The sequence below is a fragment of the Lactuca saligna genome, chromosome 3 (assembly GCF_052625555.1).
Source record: "Lactuca saligna cultivar CGN05327 chromosome 3, ASM5262555v1, whole genome shotgun sequence".
Classification (NCBI taxonomy): Eukaryota; Viridiplantae; Streptophyta; class Magnoliopsida; order Asterales; family Asteraceae; genus Lactuca; species Lactuca saligna.
In genome coordinates this window covers 31901463-31924807 of record NC_136419.1, presented here as the reverse complement: position 1 = coordinate 31924807, position 23345 = coordinate 31901463, and the positions used below count along the sequence as shown (strand labels likewise).

At 37.7% G+C, this 23345-nt stretch overlaps 3 protein-coding genes across 3 annotated transcripts; 2 read left to right on the top strand and 1 right to left on the bottom strand.

The window, feature by feature from the left end:
• Positions 1 to 687: 687 nt before the first annotated feature.
• On the top strand, positions 688 to 4470 carry LOC145035027 (AP-5 complex subunit beta-like protein). The gene is made up of 3 exons (XM_078983596.1): positions 688 to 2212; positions 2299 to 2738; positions 2828 to 4470. The coding sequence occupies exons 1-3, from the start codon at positions 713 to 715 to the stop codon at positions 4269 to 4271; spliced, it is 3384 nt and encodes a 1127-aa protein (XP_078839722.1). The 5' UTR covers positions 688 to 712; the 3' UTR covers positions 4272 to 4470.
• Positions 4471 to 5312: 842 nt separating this feature from the next.
• On the bottom strand, positions 5313 to 11309 carry PRP40C (pre-mRNA-processing protein 40C). The gene is made up of 16 exons (XM_078983595.1): positions 11086 to 11309; positions 9864 to 10090; positions 9575 to 9715; positions 8737 to 9349; positions 8503 to 8645; positions 8319 to 8356; positions 8131 to 8209; positions 7579 to 8025; positions 7124 to 7207; positions 6907 to 7047; positions 6693 to 6799; positions 6483 to 6606; positions 6251 to 6394; positions 6042 to 6188; positions 5844 to 5966; positions 5313 to 5759 (listed from the first exon to the last, which is right to left on the bottom strand). Exons 2-16 carry the CDS (start codon positions 10080 to 10082, stop codon positions 5433 to 5435), a joined length of 2877 nt encoding a protein of 958 aa, XP_078839721.1. The 5' UTR covers positions 10083 to 10090; positions 11086 to 11309; the 3' UTR covers positions 5313 to 5432.
• A 7193-nt stretch (positions 11310 to 18502) lies between these two features.
• Positions 18503 to 23273, top strand: NTMC2T5.2 (Calcium-dependent lipid-binding (CaLB domain) family protein). Its single transcript, XM_078983594.1, has 9 exons — positions 18503 to 19682; positions 19783 to 20024; positions 20135 to 20153; positions 20772 to 20977; positions 21117 to 21226; positions 21527 to 21625; positions 21861 to 22302; positions 22387 to 22497; positions 22986 to 23273. The coding sequence occupies exons 1-8, from the start codon at positions 18877 to 18879 to the stop codon at positions 22473 to 22475; spliced, it is 2013 nt and encodes a 670-aa protein (XP_078839720.1). The 5' UTR covers positions 18503 to 18876; the 3' UTR covers positions 22476 to 22497; positions 22986 to 23273.
• Positions 23274 to 23345: the final 72 nt, after the last annotated feature.

Sequence of the window (23345 nt, the reverse complement as noted above, 5' to 3'; positions counted from 1 at the left end):
AGCATTTTTAGGTAGTTGAAATTACAATTTAATGAAATGTTAGACTATGCTCAAATACAAGTTAGTTAGAGTTCATACTTGTTTAGACTAGTTTGATCTTGGGCGTGACGAATGACACAGTTTGTGCCCACTTACAGGGTAAAGGGGCAACGCCTCATAATCTAAATGGTTTAGGAGGATTGTGAACACAAAACAGGTGCACATTGCTGCTGCTGAAAGTTTTGTACTAAAACTTGGTCGTGTAATTTTGATCATAAATATTTGGTCTTAAAATTTAAATGTTTTCGTTCAAACTACCTTTAATCCCTAAAAAATATCGTTATTGATGTTTATCCATTTTGATGGATCTTCTAACAGGAAAGTGTTTCTCATGATCCAAATTCAATATTCATATTTTATTATCTTGTCATGTTCAATTGGCTTATTTTGTAAATTAAAGCATAGGAAAGGTAGAGTTACTTAGAGTTTAAGTATTATGAAAGAAAATCACATGGAAATAGTGTTACTAGTTTTTCAAAAGCTAATTATGTTTGACATTATTAATCATAATTATCGTGTTGGCAACAAGAATTTTCAAAATCAAAAGGACTAAAATGTTATGAATTGAGAACTTAGGGACTTAATCTCCTTTTATCTAAACTAAACTAAACGACCAAAATCCAAAGTACCAATCTACAAAAGGAAGCAAAACTAATGAAGATACACGGCAAAGATGGAGAACAATCCGGCTCCGGCGCCGACACCACTGAAACCACTGACGCCGCCAGAGTGGGAGTCTTTAATCGACGACCACCAGTACGGTGGATACCGCCGTGACCGCTGGATTTCGTTGAACTACACCGGTATCTCTCTCATCGACCTCTGTCTATCCTCCATCTCCCGCAAAGATCTCCCACTCAACCTCAAGCTACACCTCATCGTCTTCCTTGAAGAATACTTCACCTCATTTTTTCCATCGCCGGAATCCGATACCGAAACGGAAAACACCCTAGCACGCTTCCTCGAAACACTTCGCTCCGTCATCAATTCTCCGGTCGACGGCGTTTCAATCACTTATTCCCTCAAAGAACAGCTACTCGTATCAACTACATCTATATTTATACTTTCTACCATCGATAACAGCGAGGATAGTAAAACCCCTTGTTTGACTTACACAAGTCAACTCGAGGGTTTGATTGAGGTGTTGTTGACGGTTGTAAACCGCCCAAATCACGGTGTAGATCGACAGCTACGAGGTTCCGCATGCGAGTGTTTGCGTGAATTAGAGAGAGAATGCCCTAGCTTGTTATCAGAAACAGCTGGACATTTGTGGACATTATGTCAAAGCGAGAAAACTCATGTTGCTCAAAGCTATGTATTAATGCTAGCAAGTATCGTTCATGGAATAGTGATCTCGAAGGTAAACGTTTCAATTCTTACAACTTCAATTCCGTTGATACCATTCAATGTTCCCCAGTTTTTGATCGGAGGAGGTTCAGCCAGAGAGAATTCTGTTTTACCGATTAAGGAATTGAGGAGGGTAATGTCTTTCTTGCTTGAATGGCCTCCATTTTTGACACCTTTTGGGTTATTTGAGTTCATGTCCATTATAATGCCGGTGGCTGTAGCATTGGAGTTGCAGGCTTCATTGTTGAAGGTGCAGTTTTCTGGGTTACTTTACACATTCGATATGCTGCTATGCCACGCATTTCTAGGAATGTATTTGAAATTCCCCGAAGCTTTTAGTGGACAAGAAAATGAAGTTATCAGCCGTTTGTTGCTTATTTCAAGGGAAACACAACATGTTTTGGTTTTCAGAGTGCTTGCACTTCACTGGTTATTGGGCTTCATGGGAATAGTGATGTCAACAAGAAAGGTCATTAAAGAGAGAATCTTTGCAACAGCTTTAAGATTTTACCCAAGTGTATTCGATCCACTTGCTTTGAAGGCTTTGAAGCTTGATTTGATTGCATATTGTTCAATTTTACTCGACATGTCAAGAGTGGCAGATGCAAATGGTAATGGTCAGATGGTTTCTGATGTCCCTGTAGTGAAGCTATTTGAAGATGGTCTTGAATCTGTGTCTGGTTTCAAATGGTTGCCACCATGGAGCACTGAAACTTCAGTTGCGTTCAGGATGTTTCATAAACTTTTGATAGGAGCATCTTCTCATTCTGATAATGGTTCTTCCACCAGAACTCTCATGGAGTCCACAATCTTCCATGCTTCAGAGGTAAAATGTAAGATCTTTCATAGCTACATTCCACTTATATAGATTAGGTCATATTCATATTTATGCATCAAACTTCAATTGTGCAGAGGATGCTAGTGTCCATGACACTAAACTCTCAGGGATTGATTCCTGTGATTGTAGCTTTTGTGAACCGATTGCTGAGGTGTCATAAGCACCATGTGTTTGGAGAACGTCTGCTTCAAACATTCAACAATCATTTGCTTCCAAAGGTCAAAGTAGACTATCGATTGGGATCTTATTTCCCACTTTTTGAAAAAATCGCTGAAAATGAAACAGTTCCACCAGGTGGATTGCTAGAGCTTTATGGTAAATACATGCGTATTTTAGTTCAAAAACATGGCCCAGATACAGGATTAAGATCATGGTCTCAAGGAAGTAAAGTTCTTGTTCTTTGTAGAACAATATTGATGCATCACCAAAGCTCTCGATTCTTTCTTGGGTTATCTCGTCTTCTTGCATTCACCTGCTTACATTTTCCAGATCTTGAAGTCCGTGACAATGCAAGGTATCAAAAAAACAATCCTTCACTATTCTCACAAGGGTAAAATGGTCATTTACTCATATTAAGTACATTGCTATTTCTTGCATTTTCAGAATATACTTGCGGATGCTACTCTGTGTGCCAGGAAACAAGCTCAGACACTTGCTAACAACCGGGGATCAACTCCCTGGAATTCCACCATCTTCTCATTCCACCTCATTCTTCAACATCCAATCTCCAAAATTGTCTTTGGATTCCAAAAAATCAAAACATATTTCATCCTACATCCACCTTGACCGAGTCAAACCCCTATTAGTCAAACAATCTTGGTCCTTATCTTTATCATCTTTCAACATTAGTAACAACAACAATCTTGAAGTCATCAGAGACAATGACACCTCATCATGGCAACCAGAAATCCCAAATAGTATTAATAATAATAATACCGATAATACCCCAATCATTCCTGCAATCGAAGGCCCAAATGAACCCCTTCGTGTAACCGATTCAAAAGTTTCAGAAATCGTTGAAATCTTGAGAAGACACTTCTCTTCAATCCCTGATTTCAGACACATGGAAGGGATCAAAATCGTAATATCATGTAACTTAAGCTTCCAATCAGAACCCTTTAATCGAATATGGGGTGGGCCCGAACCCGATTTGCTTCCCGCATTATATGCAACTGTCCTCAAGTTCTCGTCTTCAGCTCCATACGGGTCGATCCAACCATACCGCATACCATTTCTCCTTGGGGGACCCACCAAAAAGAATAAACCCGATTCCCTAGAAATCGTGCCAGCTGGCAACGGTTATATAAAAGAAGATGACAACTTCAAATCACCAGTTTTGATTGAATTGCAGCCACAAGAACCGACACCGGGACTCATCGATGTGTCGATAGAATCGAACACGGAAAACGGTCAGATCGTGTGTGGTCACCTCCATAGTGTTACCGTAGGGATCGAGGACATGTTTTCGAACGCGATTGTCCCCGAAGATGTTGATAAAGATTCGGTACCCGGGTATTACATAGATTTGTTTAACGCGTTGTGGGAGGCTTGCGGGAGTTCATCGAGCACCGGGCGGGAGACTTTTCCGGTGAAGGGCGGCAGAGGTGTTGCCGCCGTGAACGGGACACGGTCCGTGAAGTTTCTTGAAATTCCGGCGAGGGAACTTGTTCGAGGTGTTGAACGGAATTTAGCGCGTTTTGTTGTGAATGTTGTTGGGGATTCGCTTATTGATGTTGTGAAGGATGGAGGGGTTTTAAGTGATGTGGTTTTGAAAGATTCTGGTGATCTTGATGTTGTGGTGGCGGATTTGAATGTGAGTGAGGGCCCACTTTATTTGGAGTATGGTGAAAATGGAAATGAAAATGGGGGTTATTTGAATAAAAGAAAAATGGGGTGTTTTTATGTATTGATATTTCTTCCTCCGATGTATCATCTTTTATTTCAAATGGAAGTTGGGGTTGGATCGACTTTGGTTAGGATTAGAACGGATCATTGGCCGTGTCTTGCTTATATTGATGATTATTTGGAAGCTTTGTTTCTTGCTTAGACTCAGAGAGCTACTTTCTTTATTCTCTTTTTTACTGTATTGCCCTTTTGATGATGTTTTTTTTTGGCGTTGTGAAATGATTTAAATCTGTAAATTCATGTATTAATTATGTAGTTGAATTATGTCGATTAGGAGATGTGTTTTTTGTATCCCTGATGATTTATTGAATAATGCAATGGATAGTATTGTTTTTGTGAAACAGTTGATTGTTATTGGTGTGTATTTTTTATTGGACTTAATGGAAGGAGTTTCTTTTTGACTTGATGAGCTTAATGGGTTAAGCACTTAAGTTGGACAGCTACACATGAATGTTGCTTTTTCACTTAAACCGGACAGAATGACCTGATGGGTTAAGCCAAAAAACTTGGCTTAATGTATCAACACATTTAACGGTTTACTTATTTGCCTTTCTTTTTTTGATCCCAACTCTGTTGATTAAAATTGTTAAAATTGATGAATATTGTTAAACTTGGTTTTTGGAATGGAAGGGTAAAATGGTCAATTAGTCTCTTTCAGGGGGTTTATCTATACAGAATATATAGGTGAAGCTACAGAAAGGAGGTTCTCTTATCATTACATTTTACAAATCTGCCCACACTTATTTCCTTCCAATTTCTCAAGTACCTTGTCATTTTCTCAAATATCATTTAAGTATCGTTTATGGAGATAGGGACAGTAGTTGACGGAAAAAGAAGCAGGGGCTAAATCACTACTGAAATATTTATTTGAAAAAAGATGAATTGTTTTTGCTTCCGCTTCTTTTGGAGTCGAGTGAGGCTTGCTGTTTGTGGCCTGAACGTTTATGGTTTTGAACCTTCCTTCGAGTTTTCATTGGCTTTATGAAAGTTGCAATAAATTTGGGATCTTTTTGCTTCGAACTTGAAACTTTTTGGCAAAATTTTCAGTTAAAGTTGCTTATTTGTATATGATTGTTAGTTTCTACAAACAATTTTGTTAATTTTCAGATAAAGTAAGTGTTTGGTGAACATTTCGACAAGGATCCAGTTTTTGGTGAAATAGAAGCGCTATGACATGATATGATAACCAATCAAAATAACTCTAGCCATGGTACACCAAAAAAAAATACAAAAGATCACATGTGATGCAACAAGACTAAGGTGGATAAAATCTCAAATGATATATAGCTCTAAAATAACAAAGCTAACGACGAGGATCGTAGTTTCTTCTAGAAGCTGAAACGTATTTCCTAGAATCAACTGCTGTTGTTCTATCATCTCCATGTTTTTCTGATGAGTCTTGTTGGTCAACTGTTGACTTGCGCCTTCGCCGGAGGAGATCTTCCACGTGTCGCCTCCACAAGGATTCACGATCTTTTCTAGGCATTTTGTTGTATCTGGTGTCATCTTTTAGAAGCTCTTTGGCTGTTGACCATGAAGTCAAAACCGTCTTGCCATCTTCGTACTCTTTTGTGGATGCTTCACTCGTTATCACTTCCGATAACAATGCTTTAAACTCGTGTGCACATCGCTGAAACAACAAATTAAAAAAAAAAAAAAAAAACATTTTACCTTCAGAAGAGAAGTAATGCTGTTAATGAGGAGGCTAACTTACATCATGCAATGACTTGACATGTTCACGGAAAAGCTTTTCAAGATCTGATTGGTCTAGATATGAATTGGCTGCACGCCCTTGAGGATCCTTCTCTAGCTTAACCTTTGCATCCGTCCATGAAACCTAAAATCATCAATTGATTAATTAATTAATTAAATAGAAATATCATATCATAAAAACTGTGCATCTAAAGTGTACCTGTGGATCTTTGATTGTTTCTACAAGTAATGCTTGATATGACTCAATGGCTTCCTTTCTTCTAGCTTTTGAACGCACCCTCTCTACTTCCTGTTCTTCTCTCTCTTTCCTTTTACGTAATGCCCGCTCTCTTTCCCTTAATTTCTCCTGTATTTAATAATTATATAAATACATGTTCACAAATAATAATTAAGAATTAGATGGTGTACCTCCTCATCTCGTTTTGCCTTTGCTATGCTTTCAGCTTCATCTTCACAAACTTTTAACTCGGAAATATATTCATTAAATATAGCTTCCCTATCCTCATGCCTAACAGATTTGTATCGAGGGTCATTTCTTAAAATATCCTTAACCTTCAAGATCAAAAGTTCAAAGAAATAAAATAAAATAAATACACAATCTACTTTTGGTTTTTAGAAACTAAAAGGTATTTTTACTAACCTTGTACCAACGAGAAGTGGAGGAAATGTCCTTGTTATCCTTCAGCATTGACTTGAAAGTAGACACAGAGGCTGCACGTTTTGCACGCGCCTCTTCTTCAACAGACCTCCTTAGAGGAATAACCCTTGAACAGAAACAATATATTTTAGCTTCCTAAAATATACTAAAAAAGTAAACAATACTAATAATAATAATAATAAAAGAACTCACCTTTCATTTAATAAAGCTTCACGATCCTTCCTGTCCAAGGCCTCAAACCGTGGATCATGACCCCATTTTCTTTTAAATGTTTGATAATCGGTGTGGTGGTTGATATCCTGATAGGATGATAACAAATTAGAACGCCAATTTATTTTATTATAAAAAATATATAAAAAATGAAAATATTTTGAGGCTTATAATTAGAGACAGACTTAATGCAAACCTCCTTCGCCTCATCCAGTAACCTTCTGTAGCCTTCGACTGCAGCCTTCTGAGCTGCTCGTTTTTCTTTGCGTTCTTCTTCAGCGCGGGTTCGAACAAAATGATCAAAAATAGCTCTTCTTGCACTATAGCTCGGAATTAACTACAAAACAATATTGTTTTTTTAGACTCGATAATTAAAATAGTAAAAGAAAATTTTAAAAACAAGAATCACAAACCTTAAAACGTGGATCAAACACAAATTTTGGAAGCTCTTTTTCCCATTTAGAAAAAGGAGCCACTCCACGCTCCTTAAGCATCTCCTGAATATTCCATAATATTAAAAATTAATGATAAACGCCAGTTTCATACTAAATGCCTGTTTCTTCTTTACTCAATATGCTTAATGGGTTAAACACTTAATCTGGAGGACAGCTATCTGATTATAACTGTTTATTTTTAACTTAATCTAGACAGAATGAGTTAATGGGTTAAGCCAAAAAAAAAAACTGACTTAATGCATCAAGACATTAACTTTTTACCAGACCCTTTATTCGGTCTACAAAAAGAAACAGGCCTTGTGTGTACAGCACTTTATTCATACAAGCATCATTACAGATTCAGCCACTTTACCAATATAGGACTTGATGAAAAAAAAAAACAGCCCTTAAGATGACAATAATATAGAAGATACCTTAAATTGAAGGGCACGTTCCTCTTTGGTTGGTCCACTGTCCACATCCTCTGAATCTGAAGAAGTGTCTGATAGATTTCCATCAGCATTTTCATCTTTTACTTTATCTTTTCCATTCTCACTCCCTACTTGATCATCACCATTCAATTCAGATGACTTTTCTCCTCCTGGTGGGGTTAAAGAAGTGGCAGGGGCTGTGGGATCTTGAAGTTTCTTTTTGATCAAATCCAGTGCAGATGATGATGATGATGATGTCACAGGTACACCTGATATTGCATCACGACCACCTGTGTGAATAGCAGGGGCACTCAAGCTTAAAGGACCAGATCCTTTTTCAGTTAAACTAGTATTTGGCACTGACATTGATTGTTCTTTCAAATTCAATACATCACTCTCTTGCTTTTTTCTTTGCTCAGCCACATCCGTTGGTATTTGCCAGCTGCTCAACTGATCAACCAGATAAACATTATATTTTTTTATAACAAACATCATGTTTTTAAAAACAGAAAGTTAGTAAATCTAAGTTAAAAATAGACCTCTGTCTCACTTTACCTTGGTTTTAGCATTGTAGTAGTATCTTTTCCCATCATTTGTGGTAACCAGTGACCAATCAGTGCCAACACACTTCTCCCTGAACAAACAAATAATGAAAAAAAGCAGATATTTGACAATTCAAAGGGGCAAAGAGTGACAAAAAGGCAATAATGAGTGTATCCTACTAAAGCATGTGAAGCACTCACCATGAAATTGGAGTTGGCTGTGCATAGACTCTTTCAGGCTGCCAACAAGAAGTACATATCAAGAATGTCAAAGGAAAAAAAAAAAAAAAAACATTAGTTTAATTAAGAAAGCACAAATAGATCATGAAAGGATAAAATTAGCACAATACACCAAAGAACAGTTGACATGAAACATTGGACTTACCTCTCCCTTAAAACCAGGAGGTTTCTGGTAAGTAGACTGTCCTGTCACAGAATTATAATAGTACAAGATTCCTGTTTCAGACCTGTGGGCTGACCATGCATCCAACTGTTCAACACCAACAGCATTTACATGTTTGCTATTGTCTGCAAAAACCCAAACATAAATAAATAACTCAACTAAACCCCAGCAACTCCACTTCTGGACATTATCAATTAACTCACACATATGACATACCAGTCCCTGGAGGTAATTCAAGTGGCATCACAGAACCAACAGATGGCATGCTGTCAGAAGCTATGCCAGGAACTCCAGTTGAAGTACCAGGAGGCTGAGCATCAGATGGTGGTGGCATACGCTGAGCTGGCAATGAAAAGGAACCAGGAAAAGCAGCAGGAGGAGGATATGGTAAAATCACGGGTCTTGACAAACCACCAATTGGTGCAGGCTGAATCCAGACTCCTTGAGGAGGATTGGAAGCATAGGAACCATAAATTGGCTGCTGTGAAGAGGCAACAGTGGTGTTAGGAGGGGGTGGTAGTGCTGACGCAGCTCTTCCTGGAGGTTGTTGAAAAGGTGGTCCGGATGGCATCCAGAATGTTGGTGAAAAATTTGTAGATGTGGGACCTAAAGTCGAATGAGGGACAGGTGGTGCAGAAGATACAGACTGATGATGTCCATTGTAAGAGAAATTAGCAGCATTTGATGAAGTGTCTCTAGGGACAGCAACAGGTGGAGGTGGTGGCATTCCTCGTATAAATGAACTGGGATGTGCCAGCTGTCCAGAAACAGGAGGTTGCAAAGATGTAGGAGAAACTGAGACATTCTTTGGCACTTCAGAGGCAACCACCTGATAAGGATGTTTATTACATTTGAGAACCAATGAACAAAGCATCAAAATAGTCCACTCTTTGTGAGAAAATTCACTAGATTTTTTATAGAATCTTATCACATCCACAACTGGAAAAAGAATATTGACATTTCATTCAAATGTAAAAGGTCTTACTTTAAAGATAAGCACAAATCATATAATAAGTAAATGTCTGGATGGAAGTATAGAGAAATTCATCATTACCATTCTTGAATGGAATGACTGACCACCAGACACAGCAACTTCAGTTTGTGGAATGTTATATGAAAATGAAGGAGCACTGCTAGAAGAAATACCAGGAACAGGAGGTCTTGGAAATGAAGAACCTGGTGAATTTATCATTGCCTGCAGTTATAATCAAAAGTTAGTTGACAATATGCACAAAAGGCTTGCAACAACTTGACAGCAATATCTGCCTATTTGGGTAATGAAGTATTTGGTAAAAACACTTCCAACAAGCAGAAAAAAGATAGCTTCAGAGGGATCCACTAACAGTGTTAGATGATGAACGATGAGGGCTCTCGGAGTTTCTATTAGCATTTTGAGGCACACTGTATGAAAGAGAAGGGATGGAGGCAACAGAGCCATGCATTGACTCAGTGCTGACAGTGTCTCCATCTTTTAAGGTGGGTGTACTGACAACTGAAGCAGGTGCGGTAGTTGGAGTTGATGTTGTTGAAGATTTTCCTTCAACGGGTGATGATGGTTCCATAATCTGAGCTGCAAAATGAAATTGGAAAAAGAAATTTTACTTAAGTTCATCAAATATCGACTTTTTAAAACAGCTAAAATTATTGTTTCCATTTCAAGTGTAATATTCAAACCCAACTAAAGATTTGTGTCTCGATTTTGAAGTGTAATGTTCAATCCAATCTGACACGGGTATTCTTATCTAAGATGGTGAAAACAGAATCAAAGCCGGTGTTAATCCAAGTATTCTAGATTCACCATAGGTCATAGGATCCACACTTAAACCAACTCAAACGTACAATTATCTACAGACTGTATAAAAGTAAAGAGTGACGCATGATGCACCCGGTCATTACAATTTATCCTAATTATTATAGCATATTCCCAAATTATTAAAAATGACCATGAATATTGTTGACATTTGGATTGTAAGGCAGTAGCAAAGCACTATAATGCAAATATGACACAGCACAAATGGTAAAATACAACAAAACACAGCCATCTCACTATTCAACCATTGAACAAAAAACATTCGATATTAAAAACCCATCAGAACGATTCAGTATGCAACAAACGCTAGAAAAATTTATCTTCAATTATAGAACAGAGCTTGTGCAGTGCCACTTTATCCTCAAAAACACAGATGCAGTGTACTAAATCAGCGATTTGACATTTAGAACATATCAGAACCAGTCAGTGATACCAGCTTCAACTACAATTATATCATGGGCCAAATAATTGAATACTGTTTTTTTTTAATCATAAACAGTAGAGAGCAGTCTGACTCGGAACCTTTTAGATAATTAGGAGAGCTCACAATCAGAAGGTTACAAATTCATAAAAATTCAATCAAAATACTAATTCTCGTATGATATAAGTATCAGAAGTTTTAGAGTTGGAAATTTTGGCAAGATCCTAAACAAGTATTTCTAATCAATTATCAGGAACTAAGTATTGTAACATGAATAAATACTTAATATATTCTTATCAGTGCAGAGATATTACACTTGTAAATGCAAACCAACCTGTGTCGTACGCCCACAGCAGAGAGAACCAGACAGACGCCGGGCCAAGTGATAACGGTAAAGGTGAAAATGAAGCAGAGGCGGAGCACACTTGCGACGGAGCAGTCACACGGCGATCGGCGAGGGGGTTTACGGGCCTCTGTCTTGCTCACTCTTGTCGATTCGATTAGGGCTTTTTTATTTCTTTAAACCCATATTCGCTTCATTGGGTTGAATTATAGTACTATCACATGCTTATGGCTCCTGTTCGGGTTCTTACAGCCCCGGTCCGTCCGACCGATTGAAGTGTTTCCTTTCCCGCTTTACATAGTATAATATTTTGTTAACAATATATGAGAAATATCTTTTTTTTTTCCTACTTATCAATGATAATGATAAATGTTTTAAAATATTATTAATTTTATTAAAATATAACAATATCATAATTTCAAATAAATAAATAAATAGGAAGATATACAAAAAGAAAAATATATGAAAATATTTAATTTCTCATAATATATTGTTGTTTTTTATAAATTCTTTATAATTAGTATTTGCCCATCTACATCACTCACGGAGTCTATCCATTTTGTAAATTGAATTTTGAATATTGTATTAACAAAAGTTAAGTCTAATTGGTAGAAAAATATAAAATATGCACAACCGGATCAAGTACATATCAAATATAGTTACAAACTTAGACTCTAATCCAACAGTCTCCCACTTGGATAAGTCTAGTAACTATAAGTACAACTTCAGGATCTGATTAGCAATCGTAGCTCTCAAAGACGTTGTCGAACTCTGATCAGTAACATGTCCTTTAGATAAAGGATCGTATAGTCCTCCGTTCTAGATATCATGCAGACAATTACATGGAATATTGTCATATTTATTGTCCAACAATTTGTTTATCGATCTCTGATTCGCCTGACATAAAACTCAATTGAACACATCAATTCAGTCCTGACCGGGCCCGACATACAAGTCAACCCAAATCATCGAGGGGCCAGATATCGCTTTTACCCTCTTAGGATAAAAGGAACATATAATTAGGGGTGTAAACGAGCCGAGCCTGAGCCTGACCAAGCTCAAGCTCAGCTCGTTTAATTTTGAGGAAGCTCGAGCTCGAGAGCTCGAGCTTGATTCGAGCCTTAAAATGAGGCTCGACTCGGCTCGTGAACAATTTAGTGGGCTCGCGAGCCTAATCGAGCCTAAACGAGCCTACATATATATATATATATATATATGTGTGTGTGTGTGTGTGTGTGCGTGTGTGTATGTTTGTATGTATGTACGTATATATATATATATATATATATATATATATAGGCTCGTTTAAGCTCATTTAGGCTCGTGAGCCCATTAACTGAAGCTCGGCTCGAGCTCATTTAATAAACGAGCCTCATATTTAGGCTCGAGCTCGGCTCAGGCTCGTTTCATTCGAGCTCGAGTCGAGCTTTTAACGAGTCGATCCCGAGTAACTCGGCTCACTTACACCCCTACAAATAATCTTCGACTTATATGTATTTTCCATTCACTCATCAAATCATGCACAATAATGCGTTTTATAACATCAAGTTATCGATGCGTTTACGCATTATCAATGCACAACCAACTTGCAAATAATAAACCATATATCTAGGTTTCAAGACCATATGGTATTATCGTCTTGCGATCACTCATGATAAATTCCATGAAGTGATGCCAGCAGGCGTGGGTTTACTCCAATGCTTAAATCTTATTCATAAGCACTCATGAACGTTGCAATAAACATTTGCTATGTCTAATACACTTTAGACAATCTACAAACCAAATCACGACAATCTTCTTTCATACCTAATCCCAAAGTATGAGCGGGTGTGGAACGTTTGAATAATCTTATTATTCAGGAAGTCAAAATATGCAAAGTTGAACAATAGGTAAACAATTAACATAAGACAAAAACTTTACTCATAAATAATACTCCTTTATTTAATCATCAAATGTTAATTACAGGTTATCTATTATACGTTTCGAAGCTATCTAATCTACACTAATATTTTCCTTCAGCCTAATGATCCTAGCATGCTGCAAGTGCTTAACCCTCCCCAGTCCCTTCGTAAGGGGATATATTGGGTTATCCTCCGACGATACCCTCTTCACTACGAGGAGTCCCTCTTCCACCCGATGTCGAATAAAATGATATTTCATGTCGATACGTCGAGATCTACCATGATCCCTCAGTTCCTTGGTCAAGGTAACCGCTCCTTCATTGTCACATAAAATTTCCATTGGCTCATTTATGGTTGGCATAACTCCAAGGTCTCCAATGAAGTTATTCAACCATATTGCCTCATTTGACGCTTTGCTCGCCGCTATGTACTCTGATTCGCATGTTGAATCAGCTACGGTCTCCTGCTTGGAACTTTTCCAATTCACTGCTCCTCCATTTAGGGTAAAGACCCAGCCCGACTGAGTACGGTAGTTGTCCCGGTCGGTTTGAAAATTGGTGTCACTATACCCTCGCACCCTTAAGTCATCACTCCCACCGAGGACTAGAAACCATTCCTTGGTCCTCCGAAGGTACTTAAGAATATTCTTAACTGCGGTCCAATGTGCTCTGCCAGGGTTCCCTTGATATCTGCTGACCATGCTCAAAGAGAAGGCCACATCAGGGCGAGTGCAAGTCATAGCATACATGATCAAACCAACTGTAGAAACATATGGTACTCGGCTCATCTCTGCTATCTCGACTTCGGTACTCGTGCGTTGAGTCTTACTCAACTTGGCATTACTTTGGATTGGTAATCCCCTTTCTTGGAATTATCCACACTAAAACGCTTTAGTACCTTGTTCAAGTAAGTATTCTGACTAATTCTTATTAGTCTTTTACTCATGTTTCTCACTATCCTTATTCCCAGAATATAAGCAACTTCTCTGAGGTCCTTCATAGTGAAACACTTCCCAAGCCAGGACTTGACTTCCTGCAGGGTCGGGATGTCGTTTCCTATAAGCAATATGTTATCGACATACTATACTCCCACTGGACTCCCACTGGCTTTGACATATACACACGATTCATCCTCGCTTCGCAGAAAACCAAACTCTTTGACTTTCTCATCAAAACAAAGATTCCATCTGCGAGACGCTTGTTTCAATCCATAAATGGATTTCTCAAGCTTACACACTCTATTGGGGTGCTTTGCATCGACAAAAACCCTCTGGATGACTCATGTAAACATCCTCAGCCAACTTCCCGTTAAGGAAAACGGTTTTGACATCCATTAGCCATATCCCATAGTCATGAAATGCAACAATGGCTAGCATCACCCTAATATACTTTATCTTTGAAACTGGTGAAAAGGTGTCATCATAGTCAACTCCGGGAGTTTGAGTAAAGCCTTTCGCAACCAATCACGCCTTATAGGTGTGTACCTTCCCATCTATGTCGATCTTCTTCTTGAAGATCCACTTGCACCCGACCGTCTTACGACCTGTCACATTGCCAACCAAATTCCAAACTTGGTTGTCATACATGGACTGAATCTCGCTGTCCATAGTCTATTTCCATTTCGCAGACTCCGGGCCTGCCATGGCTTCCTTGTAGCTATTAGGTTCATCCAAATTTATTAGTGTATTATCACTAATAAACGTATCACCCTCACTTGTTATATGAAAACCATACAACACTGATGGAACACTAACTCTATTGGAACGTCTAAGAGGTAAGGATTTGTCAATTAGTTCAACCGGAGTTTCCTCCTCGGGTAGAGTGTCAGTGTCAGAGGTTCCTTCATCGATTTACTCTTGAAGCTATTAAATATCGATTTGCCTCCTACTGTCCCCTTGTCTTATGAGTTCTCGCTCTCGGAAAACCCCTATCCTCACAACAAGACAACATTGTCACTCGGTCTATAGAAGAGATATCCAAAGGAATTATCCGGGTAACCGATGAAAATATACCGCTCACTACGAGGTTCGAGCTTGTTGTGAGTCTCTCGTCTTACGAAAGCCTCACAACCCCAAACCTTCATATGTGCTAACGAGAGAGCTTTCCATGTCCACATCTCGTGAGACGTTTTGGCAACCTTATTTGTAAGGACTAAGTTAAGGATATGGGTGGCACTCTCTAAGGCATACCCCCATAATGAGATAGGTAGCGAAACACGACTCATCATGGAATAAACCATGTCTAGCAAGGTTCGATTACGCCTCTCAACCACACCATTCAACTGCGGTGTCCTAGGTGGCGTCAATTGCGAAACGATTTCGCATTCCAAAAATTCCCTATGTCTGATAGCCCGACTCGCCGAGTCCCCTTATGGACTCGTCGAGTTCATCTGACTCGGCGAGTCTATCAGGCAGAATACCAAAACCTCGATTTTTCAAGCTTGAATGAAACACAAAGAATCAAATACAACAGAAACCAATCAAGGCATTGATACCACTGATGGGATTTATACAAAAAGAACAATCCTATGTGCTCATGCAAAACCCTAAAGCTTGGATCTAGGTTTCTCTATTGTACATGAAATTCATCCAATACTTGAATACCCTAATCTAGCATATATTGAAATCGAAATCTATAACAAAACAAGTTTAGATAATACCTTTCAATGGTTTCAAGAATCCTTGATCTTCAAGAAGCTTAGTGTCACAAGTGTAACACCTCTAATAGCTTACGAACACCACAAGCGAGAGGATGATTTAGAATAGAGAAGGAGAGAGGCTAAATTTCGGCTATAGTAACCTTAGGGTTCTTTGGTGTAGCCGAAACTGAAACCCTGGGGTTCCTTATATAGTTGAGTTGTTAGGGTTTCAGTTAAAAACCTAATTGGATGTCTTAGGCCCTAAGCAGCTTGAAAACCTTATGGAATAAGGCCTCCTTGGCCGAAATTAGAGCGGGTTTCCACTCCTAATTTCGTCCCCCTTATATCCAAGAGATTTCACAGCCCAAAACCAACTATCACACAATTGACAATCTCAGTCCCCTTTATTTAATTAATCTCTTTTAGCCACATAATTAATTCTTAATTAATTTTTGTCCAATATTAATTAAACTATATGATTTATATTTTAATATATTATTCATATAATATATTAATAAACCATGATAACCTCTCTCTCCATAAATCATCATGTCAAGTTGCTTTGGTGAAGGCAACCCAAAAGGACCATGCACAACCGGGTCAAGTACATACCAAATATAGTTACGAGCTTAGACACTATTCTAACAGCTACGTCAGTTTGAAATTTTGGCAAGTTTAGTCCTTATTTTGAAATGTGTGTGCAATTGAGTACGCGGGGCGTAATTATGTGTACGCTCGGCGTACTCATATGCGTGGAAGGGACACGAAGGCCACCTAGTACGTTGGGTATACCAGGTCCTGGAAGAAAACCCTAATATTTTGGAGTATCCCTATTTAAGGAACAATATGTCTTCATATTCAGCCACCATTTCCAACATCTTAACTCTCTCAAAACCCTAAATCTTGTTTCTTAGCTTGTGTGAGCATTGGAGGCTTATGGAGTGATATTGTGGAATTCTTTTGAGAAGAAGGAACTTTGAAGGAAGAAGAGTTGACATTTAAGCTTTTGGATCTGAGTTTCCCCGTGGATGAAGCATCATTCAGAGGTATCAAGCTCAAAGCTTTGCTCTTATTTTACATAGTTCGTTTAATGGTCCATTTTAGGGTTTATGTCCCCAAAGCTTGAAGCTTTATGATTTAGTCAACCTCAAAGCCTTATACTTGTCCTCTTTGATGTCTTTGGATGGTAGAGTTCATAAAAATGGAGTCTTGGTCATCAAGATCTCCCCATCTATGAGATATGAGGATTTTATGGTGAAAAAGTGAGAGTTTATGAGAGCTTGACTTGTTCAGCCTTGATAGGGATTAAAGTCACCAACTTTATGCTATAAGAGACTTCATTTGACCGAGATTTGAGATGGTAGCCTTTGTCTTATTGGGTTAAGACCAATTGAATGGGATAAGCAAGTTTGGGACGTACGCCGAGCATATTCCCAGCTACGCGTAGCGTAGCACCGAGCCACCCCCCGCTGCATGCATGGCTAGACGTACGCCCAACGTACGCGTTGAGTGTTGACCACCCGTTGACTTTTAGGGTTTCGAGCAAATGTGGACTTTGAGGGGCAAAATGGTCTTTTCACCCTCCTGGGATTTAGTAAAGGATTTTTGGGCTTTTAGGTTAGGTCCATTTAAGGTTGGCCCCAACTGGGAAGATTAGGCCATTAGTGGGCCCTTGTGTTGGGCTTACCTTTTTTACTTAATTTTAAGGGTTGGGCCTTGGGTGGTCCCATTTAGTATTATTTAGTATTGGGCCTTGGTGGGCCCAAGGGGTTTGGGTTATTTGCGGACCGAGTTGGTGGGTTATCTTTAGACCTAATAAGTGAGAGTATGGTCTTAGATCCTAATGGGGTTAACTGTGGGTTTGGCATAATGTTAGAGGCCGGTGTGCAACAACAACATTTATAGGAGTTGTTCATCATCCGATGCGAGTCTTCTCACTATACTTACCATGAGTGATATCTTTGTGTGATTGAGATGTCTTATGTGCCTACCTGTGTATTGTGATATTCTGCATTATATCTTTGTGATTTGTGCTGAGTATTATTATTATGAGCTTATTGAGTTAGGACCGGAGGGTCCACCCGAGTTTTGGGATCGGAGGGTCCCACTGAGACACATTGATCGAAGGGTCTTATTTGAGTATAGCCATGAGAGGCTATTGAGATATGTATGGTATTTTGGGGAACTCACTAAGCTTCGTGCTTACCGTGTTATGTGATATGTGTTTTAGTTTTTTCTCAGGATTGCGGGAAGGCACCGCCTCGATTGTACACACTAGAGAAAGAGTTATGTTTTAAAGATCCTTGATTATTAATCAAACAATTATAGAGTTGTGTTTTGTAAATTAAATATATTAGATTTTGTGAAACATGTTATGAGAAATTATGTGATTTTAAATAAAATAAATTTGTTTGAAAATTTAGGGTGTTATAGAGTTTATATAAAGATTAGGGAAAAAAATTGAAATATTATTTGAGTTCCATATCCATCGGATAACACATCAGAGTGCAGCTGCTCTAGGAATCGAGATCGCCGCGATATTTTCCGTTCGATGTCCGTACTATTTCCTTCGCGAATCGATTGCCCTAGCCTCCTTCTGCGGAGCTGTGTAAAGTAAAGGAGTATTTTTTTTTAATTTACAAATTTACCCCTGTAATTCCGCATAAGAACTCCATGCCACGTAAAATTCGCAGAGCTGTAGACGATCCGCAGAAGGTGTTTTACGGATCCTTTGATCAATTTCCGAAATCTATTTTTTCTCATTATTTTTTCTTCAAACCCCCCCTATTTTTTTGTTATTTTTGGGATTTTGTCGAAACTGATGTAGAAATAATATAATTTATTATTTTATTTTGTGGGTTGGGGGTTGTTATTTTTGAACTGTGAACATGATCCTCATGAATCCCAATTCGTGATGATGCTTCCTCGCCGACTTACCGAATTCCCAGTGGACCAATCTCTTTCTTTCGAAAGCGTCTCAAAATACTCTTCCTCCAACTTCCTGACCTCAAGTTTTCATGGAAATTATTACAACTCCTAACTTCAATCCCATTTGTCTGCTCCCGAAACTATCCAGGATTCCAGGTTATGTCTTTCCTGAACCTTCTGCAACGTCCATCTCAAAATCTTGAAATCTAAACGATAAATTCATCTGGAATTTCTGTCTGTTCAGGGTTCTTGAACGTATGTATCTCATTTCATTTCATTTCAATTTCCATATGCGTCAAGTATCGGGCACGCATAAATGACTTCTCAATCATCCTCCACAAGCTGTGAATTCTCACAGATTTTATGGATGTCTTCACCATCAATTTGCCCATGTAAGAGAAGAACCCAATCGAGTTTTTGTAGTTCAATAAAGCTCAATTGCTTCATCAGCGGGAAGAGGCTCTCCAAGAGAAGAAAATTTTCGCTAATTCGGGCTTGTGTGGTTCCCAATGATGGAACGAAACATAATCTAAACTTAGAATTTGTGAATTCCACAAAACGTGGTGCTAAACACTACGTTGTGAAGCAAATTTTGGATGATTCATCATCATCTGAAAGTTCAATTCCTTTGAGCTCTTCAAATAGCTTTACTAACTTCAGAGAGGACCCGATTGTAGATAAGCTTAGAACTCAACTTGGGGTCATACACCCTATCCCTTCACCTCCTATAAATCGGAACATTGTTGGATTATTTGTATTCTTTTTCTTTGTCGGAGTTGTGTTCGATAAAATTTGGACATCAAGAAAAAAGAACAAATCAAGGGATGAAGGGACACCAGGGATATGGCCACAGGTTCCCACTAGTTTTTCTTTGTTCCTTGAGAAAGATTTGCAGAGAAAAGAGTCAGTAGAGTGGGTTAACATGGTGTTGGGGAAGTTATGGAAGGTTTATAGAGGTGGACTTGAGAATTGGGTAATTGGGTTGCTTCAACCAGTTATTGATAACCTAAAGAAACCTGATTATGTGGAGAGAGTTGAAATAAAGCAATTCTCATTAGGGAATGAACCATTATCTGTTAGGAATGTTGAACGCAGAACTTCTCGTCGTGTTAATGATTTACAGTAAGTTTTTTCCAGTTGAAACAAAGCAGTTTTCATTGTTATTATGTTTAAGACTAATCTAATTCTTTTTGACTAATTTGTTATTATGTTTGTTGTCAAGGTACCAAATAGGACTTCGTTACACTGGTGGGGCCCGTATGCTTTTAATGCTATCATTAAAATTTGGCATAATTCCAATAAAGGTCCCTGTGGGTGTTAGAGATTTTGACATTGATGGAGAACTTTGGGTTAAATTGAGGTTGATTCCTTCAGAGCCATGGGTGGGAGCTGTTTCATGGGCTTTTGTTTCACTTCCAAAAATTAAATTCGAATTGTCACCTTTTCGCTTGTTTAATTTAATGGGTATGTCATTTTTTTACACTTTTAATGACTTTTTTTTTTATCTTAGTACCCTAAAATTAATTTATGGAATATAACTTGTTTCTTTCATGCATGTGTTGATGCCACATCAGCCATCCCTGTGCTTTCCATGTGAGTGATATTATTCTCTTGAGACTATCATCATTTCTCATTGACTTTGCAATTGTGTTCCATCTTGTTCTATTACAATCTTCTGTACCTTAGTAATTTATTTATGATACTGAAAAGTAATCCCTCGTATATCAAGTATTTGGATTTTTTTTTGTATGTTTATCCAAATTATCGACTAAAATACCCTCAAATAAAGACAAACTAGGAACTTTGTGGACCAAAAGCTTATATGTAATAAAGATAGGTGCAATGGGAAAGTTTAGTTTTGAATCTTTTCAAAAAAGGAGATGCTGCAATTTATTTGGGAAATCCCAGAAAGGACAAGTTGCATTTTTTAAGGAGGGAGGCCAATTTGTTATTTAGAACTTACCTGTGACAATTTACCATACTAGCCTTGAAGCATCTCACTCTTTGTCTCTTCCACCTCATAACTAGTTGGCCTTTTGTGGGTTTTTTATGATTCACTTGAGGAAGAGAGACTCTCCAATTCAATTCTAATTGATGTATTTCAGTTATAACTGTATTTGTTAATTGTTCTTGCAGAATTTTCTTTGAAATATGTATGATTTACTTAATTCAGTTTTGGGTTTTCTAATTTGATCTTGTGTGAAATTTAAGGTTTTTGACAAAACTTTTGACTGAGGATTTGCCACGGCTATTTGTTCGTCCAAACAAGATTGTATTAGACTTTCAAAAAGGAAAAGCAGTGGGCCCCGTTCGAAATGATTTCAAAACAGGAGAAATGCAAGAAGGAAATAAAGATTTTGTTGGTGAATTATCAGTTACTCTTGTTGATGCTCGAAAGCTCTCTTATGCCTTCTTTGGTATCTTTTCTTTCTTATATACCCTTTTTATCCCAACAAAGTCCTTTGTGTATATTAAATCTTTAACCCTAATACATCCAAATTCACTTTTTACATATAATCTGCTAAATATTCACTTCTGGATCCTTTTCATATTCAGGAAAAACAGATCCGTATGTTGTATTAAGGCTTGGAGATCAAGTAATACGTAGCAAAAAGAACAGTCAAACAACTGTCATTGGGCCTCCTGGTGAGCCAATATGGAATCAGGTGAGATTTCCGAATGTTGGTTTGCTTTTTTTTTTTTTTTTTTTTTTTTTAATGGATACAAATGCGGATTTATGCAACAAAGTTTTATATTTTTCATAAGATTGTGTAACAAAGTGGTTTCTTAGACAAAATGTCTAATCTCGTGTCATTTAAAGACCAAAATATGTAACATTGCATATTTCATAGAAATATCACTTTGTTGCATAAATTGAGAAAAAAAGTGAAATGTTGTTTGTATAAATGCGCGTTTACTCCTTTGAAATTTAGAAGTGATATAGATATGTGTTTACTATATGGCAGGATTTTTACATGCTAGTTACAAACCCTAGAAGACAAAAATTGTCGATTCAAGTGAAGGATGCTCTTGGATTTGCAGATACGACTGTTGGCACAGGAGAGGTAACATTTTATTTATTTATTTATTTATGCTACCATTTGAACATTGTTTATTTATATTTGCTTTTGGCATAAATCTAACACTTCACGTATGCAATTATGGGTCTGAAGTGTTATCGACTTCTTTTGATGACATTACTTGGTGTTTAATCATGATAAGATCATCATATCAATGGATAAGTCATACCATTATCTTTTTTGCTGACATGGCGCATTTAAAATTTAAACATGTTTCCAGGTTGATCTCGGATCTTTAAAAGACACGGTTCCAACTGACAAAATTGTGGCCCTTCGAGGAGGGTGGGGCCTATTCAGAAAAGGATATGCTGGAGAGATTCTTCTCAGATTAACATATAAAGCATACGTTGAAGATGAAGAAGACGAAAAGACTGAATCCATAAAAAAAGATACAGATGCATCGGATGATGAATTATCTGATTTAGAACAAGCTGCTCTTACATATGGGCAACGTGTAAGTGATATATCAAATGGAACCAGTAAAGAAGCTTTCATGGATGTTTTAGCAGCTTTACTTGTTAGTGAAGAGTTTCAAGGCATTGTGGCTTCTGAAACAGCAAATGCTAAATCTTCTAATGATTTTATCAACTCTGAGTTGAAAGAGAGATCGCGTGGTGCAGTTGTAGCACCCGAAGTTTCTGATTCTCAGAGTGGGTCTAGAGGTAGCAATTTGTTGTCTTTCAACGTTTTTTCTTTTTCTGTATAAATTATTTTTTGTGATATTTGATTGTGGATGTTTTTTGCAGAGTCGGTGTTGATTTGGCTTGCTGTGATCACGAGTATTTCGATACTTATAGCGCTCAATGTGGGTGGCTCGAGTATTTTTAACCCGTGATGTGAAAGCTTCGGGTTTTATAGTAAGTATCTTTTTAGCTTTTTGGCTACTTTTGAATGTACAAGATAAAGATGAAGATACTGTGTTTGTCATGCGTTTGGATTGGGACTGATGTCAAAAGAACACAACTGAAATTTTCTAGGCCATCCGAAAATGTGGACCAAAAGTCAGACTTTGTCAATGGGACAAAAAAAAAATTGTGTCATCCAAAATGGTGGGACCGGTGTCAATGTCAAAAATCGTGACTTTTTAAAGAAGATTTGTGGACGTGACGTCACTTTTGAGGAAATGGAAGAAAAAAGTAAATGAGGCTGATTTTATAAAAAGTTAGGAGTTAATGGAAAAACCATGACTTTCTCTATTAAGTCATTCTTTTTGTGTTTAAGTGCTCGTTCTTACATTAAGTAAATAAAACACTCATACGTAGCCATTATGGATTAAGTAGTGTCTCCTTTAAGTAAAAAAAAAAAAAAAAAAAAAAAAAACAATGTAACATTAGTTCTTTTGCAGGTTAGCTCCACGACTTCTCCACAAAGGTGGGAGTTGAAAGTTTAATTGCTTCATCAAGAAGAGAATGTTTGTTATTGTTTGGCGGCTTGAATTGAGTAATTTGTTGAGACTTGAGAGCATGAAGTGATTATTTTTTGTCATATTTTTTATCAACTTGTAGCAATTTTTGTTCATATATGGTATTTGGTATGGTTGTGTAGATTCCCAACCTTATAGTCTTGAAAATTGGCATAACATGCCCTTGGCTTTTTATATATGAGAAAATGTAACTGTAGCTTTACGAACTTATACATTTTGGTTTAAAAGATCCATATTGTTATTTTATTGGTTTTATAAGGGTATAAATTCACATTTTACCGG

What these genes read in the sequence shown, in the direction of transcription:
- LOC145035027 (XM_078983596.1), top strand. Translation starts at nt 713, where the DNA reads ATGGAGAACAATCCGGCTCCGGCGCCGACACCACTGAAACCACTGACG. An exon ending in CAATCTTCCATGCTTCAGAG is followed by an intron (nt 2,213 to 2,298) that starts GTAAAATGTAAG and finishes TCAATTGTGCAG; the next exon opens with AGGATGCTAGTGTCCATGAC. An exon ending in GAAGTCCGTGACAATGCAAG is followed by an intron (nt 2,739 to 2,827) that starts GTATCAAAAAAA and finishes TTGCATTTTCAG; the next exon opens with AATATACTTGCGGATGCTAC.
- PRP40C (XM_078983595.1), bottom strand. Translation starts at nt 10,082, where the DNA reads ATGGAACCATCATCACCCGTTGAAGGAAAATCTTCAACAACATCAACT. An exon ending in TGAATTACCTCCAGGGACTG is followed by an intron (nt 8,646 to 8,736) that starts GTATGTCATATG and finishes GGGTTTTTGCAG; the next exon opens with ACAATAGCAAACATGTAAAT. An exon ending in CAGCCAACTCCAATTTCATG is followed by an intron (nt 8,210 to 8,318) that starts GTGAGTGCTTCA and finishes TTGTTTGTTCAG; the next exon opens with GGAGAAGTGTGTTGGCACTG.
- NTMC2T5.2 (XM_078983594.1), top strand. Translation starts at nt 18,877, where the DNA reads ATGACTTCTCAATCATCCTCCACAAGCTGTGAATTCTCACAGATTTTA. An exon ending in GCTCTCTTATGCCTTCTTTG is followed by an intron (nt 20,978 to 21,116) that starts GTATCTTTTCTT and finishes TTTCATATTCAG; the next exon opens with GAAAAACAGATCCGTATGTT. An exon ending in GTGAGCCAATATGGAATCAG is followed by an intron (nt 21,227 to 21,526) that starts GTGAGATTTCCG and finishes ACTATATGGCAG; the next exon opens with GATTTTTACATGCTAGTTAC.